This window comes from Priapulus caudatus, unplaced genomic scaffold (genome assembly GCF_000485595.1).
Source record: "Priapulus caudatus unplaced genomic scaffold, Priapulus_caudatus-5.0.1 Scaffold881, whole genome shotgun sequence".
Classification (NCBI taxonomy): domain Eukaryota; kingdom Metazoa; phylum Priapulida; class Priapulimorpha; order Priapulimorphida; family Priapulidae; genus Priapulus; species Priapulus caudatus.
This window is the reverse complement of record NW_014577942.1, coordinates 115,801-119,182: the sequence shown is the minus strand read 5'-3', so window position 1 is coordinate 119,182 and position 3,382 is coordinate 115,801. Positions and strand designations below refer to the sequence as shown.

Genomic DNA, 3,382 nt, shown 5'->3' with positions numbered 1-3,382 from the left:
CGCCACCTGGTGTCGATCACTGATTGGCCGATGTTCGTTGCAGGGCGCACCGCGTTTCTTATCATTGCTGTTGTCAACGCCACCTGGTGTCGATCACTGATTGGCCGATGTTCGTTGCAGGGCGCACCGCGTTTCTTATCATTGCTGTTGTCAACGCCACCTGGTGTCGATCACTGATTGGCCGATGTTCGTTGCAGGGCGCACCGCGTTTCTTATCATTGCTGTTGTCAACGCCACCTGGTGTCGATCACTGATTGGCCGATGTTCGTTGCAGGGCGCACCGCGTTTCTTATCATTGCTGTTGTCAACGCCACCTGGTGTCGATCGCTGATTGGCCGATGTTCGTTGCAGGGCGCATTGCGTTTCTTATCATTGCTGTTGTCAATGCCACTTGGTGTCGATCACTGATTGGCCGATGTTCGTTGCAGGGCGCACCGCGTTTCTTATCGTTGCTGTTGCCAGTGCCACCTGGCGTCGCTCACTGATTGGCCGATGTTTGTTTCAGAATGCCGACTCGGCCCGCGCCGTGTCGCATTTCTCGGCGTCGTCGCGCGACGCCGCCGCCGCCACGCCGTACGTCTCCGTCCCCGTCGAGATGACGCTCAAGTCGGCCAACGTCTACGTCGATCGTCCGCCGCCGTCCAGCCAGCCCGTCGCCGCGGCGACGGCGGCCCCGCGGGACGACGCGAGGGAGACGTCGTCGCGGGCAGCCCCCGCCGGTGACGGCCCCCAGGTGGCGTGAGCGGGCCGGGGTCGGGACGACCAAATGGCGTCGTCCGTAGGGCGTTGCGACGCGGGGAGGATGGGGCAGAGAACGGGGGATGGTTGCGGAGGTGGTACGGAGGGGAAGGTGCAGGGATTGCACGGTGGGAAGGGCGGCGTAGGATGGAAAACGTAACGGGGTAAGCCTGATTATGTGTCGTATTTGTGTGAGTCTTTTTTTTTGGGGGGGGGGGGGTTCGTTTTTCAATGTTTGCAATTTGCTCGGCAGGGGGGGGAGGGTGGGAGGGAAGTGGAGTAAATTTCGTTTCGTTTCGTTAAGTTGTTATGGTCACACACAGAGGTAGGGAGAGTGAACCTTCGTTTTGTGTTAGTGGATGGTGGTGGTTCACTAGTAGTAGTAGAGCAAGGAAAGTCGTGCACTGTGCAAGCGATATTTCATGTATTTTGCCTGCAGATGGCGCCAGTTGATTGAGATTTGTAGTACGTCACGGCTATTTTGCATGGATGACTACTGGTTTACTAGCTGCTCCAATCTATTGGCATAACATACACCACTCTGCCAAAATGACAATATCTTGGAACCCAAAGAAATTCTTCTAGCTGGGGACTGACTGCAGCAGACAGATAGTGTTGTCAGAAGCAAAAAAAATTCCAGCTTTACAAAATGTGGTCGCTCAGCAATGAACCAATGGTTCCCCCCATATCAGAAAGTTTTGATGAACTTGGAGGGAGACTTAGCAGTGTTTTGCCTCTACTGTCTAGCATTCGTGTTGCTGTAGAGGATATGGTATGTTCGGTTGACCCATGATTTCATAACCGGAGAAGAAAGAATATTTTTTTACACTTACTATACGCCAAATATGAAATCAATCCTGCAGAGTCATTTCGCTATTGTTTTCAAACTTCATAGAATGTGAGATTATATAACTTGTTTCCACCGTACAATTAGTTTAATATGCACCATTTTTTATTTTTGTTATGCATTTCACTTGTGCCCGATATCGATTTTATTTGATATCTGGTTTTTACTCGGATCGTATTTTTCGTTTTGTTTTTCAATTGAGATCTCGTTTATTGTTTTGATTTTGTTTATAGATTGCATGTACAATCCATCTGTTATTGCATTGCGTACAGGCTGCAGTCATATTGATTTGATTACACTGCCGTAGCATACAGTTTTTTTTATTGGACTGCTGGACACTGATGCGGCTTATTGATTGTACACGTGCCATGACAATGTTTCTCTGATTACCTTGCGGCCGTATACACGTTTCCTTGATTGCATTGCTAGCGCTGGTGCGTTTTATTTCATTGCGCAAGTGTTATCGCGTTTTTTTTCACGATTGCATTAGTGTTAAGGCAGTGTTTGGGTGGTCTGATAAGCGTGTAGTTTTGGGTTGTGGTTATCATCGTAATCGTATCGTCTTCGGCAGCTACCTCTGTGTTTCTGTATTAATATCATTCTATTTCTGTATTTTATCCAAGTCGTGCGCTTGGCTGCTCCTCTAAGTGTCGTGGAAAACCTGTTTGAATGTCGTTGGAAAATGTCAATGCCGTTGTTTGTAAGTATAGGGAACAAAACGAAATTGCAGGTTGGTTAGCATTTTATCGGCCACATGATTATAGATTTGTAGCTGTTATTAAGTGTTTGTAAATGTGCACATTTTGCTTGTGGAAATTTAGAAAGAACACTGTTAATCTTGCTGGAGAGGTGAACACACGTAGTTGATGTTTTATTGAATATTTTTTGCGTGTGGTGTTCGGCGACTCGAATATTTTATATGTGAATATAAGAGGTTATAGAGGTTATATTTTATTTTGAAAAAAAAACATGGCAGCAGTAAATTAAAATGCAAGGCAGGCAGACGACGGCAGTTGTTGCTGCTGCATGATGTTGTTAGTAGAAAATTATCGGGTTATCACATTTCCTCTGATGATATCATGACGTAAAAATCATTTGACATTTCAATAAAAGTCTTTCTCATTAACCACGTAATTGAACTTCGTCAGTGATGTTTTTCTTCTCATGATGGTAGTAGAATCCTGTTATGAAGCTTATATCTCGCAATTCCCTCGTATTACGCTATCAAATAGCCCACCTACGATCTCTGATTATAATGATTTTTCCTTTGCCAAATACTCTAAATGTCAAGTAAATCGTGTAGATTTTTTTCTGCTGTAAAGTTAATCTCCACGTCTCAATCACAGATTAAACTAATTAGACGTACAATTTTATTAACCGAAATTGTTGATAATACATACGACACCAATGTTAATCGTATCATCAACACCTCGTGATTCAGTTGTGTATGGTTAAATGTGGATAGTATGACAAGATAATGTTATAATATAATAAATAACCTTTCCGGTTGTTTTGATGCTTCTAACCGGAACGAGACCTATGATAGTAATGTTAGGGTGCAGCATTTTAATGTAGTAATAGTGCAACTCACATGCTAGAAGCAGTTTCATCTAATTGAAATAACACGGACAGCGCGTCAAACAAAAAAATCACTTGCACCTTTCCAAAAGAAGTGCCTTTTTCTTCAAGGCACCTCATTCGCTCAGATATTGTATTTCTCTGGTTACCAGTTCATCAAATAGCAGGTGGTAATAGTATCACATAAATATAAAAGACCCTTCACGTAGGCATCTATAT

The 3,382-nt window shown here is 44.4% G+C and overlaps 1 protein-coding gene across 1 annotated transcript in view; it reads left to right on the top strand.

Annotated features, from left to right (window-relative positions):
- Positions 1-2,719, top strand: part of LOC106814189 — a gene marked incomplete at its 5' end in the record, with an annotated part of 11,631 nt that extends 8,912 nt beyond the window's left edge. The window contains 2 exon segments of the mRNA XM_014818488.1: positions 506-957; positions 992-2,719. Of these exon segments, the coding sequence (XP_014673974.1) occupies positions 506-742 (237 nt within the window).
- Between the last annotated feature and the right edge of the window lie 663 nt (positions 2,720-3,382).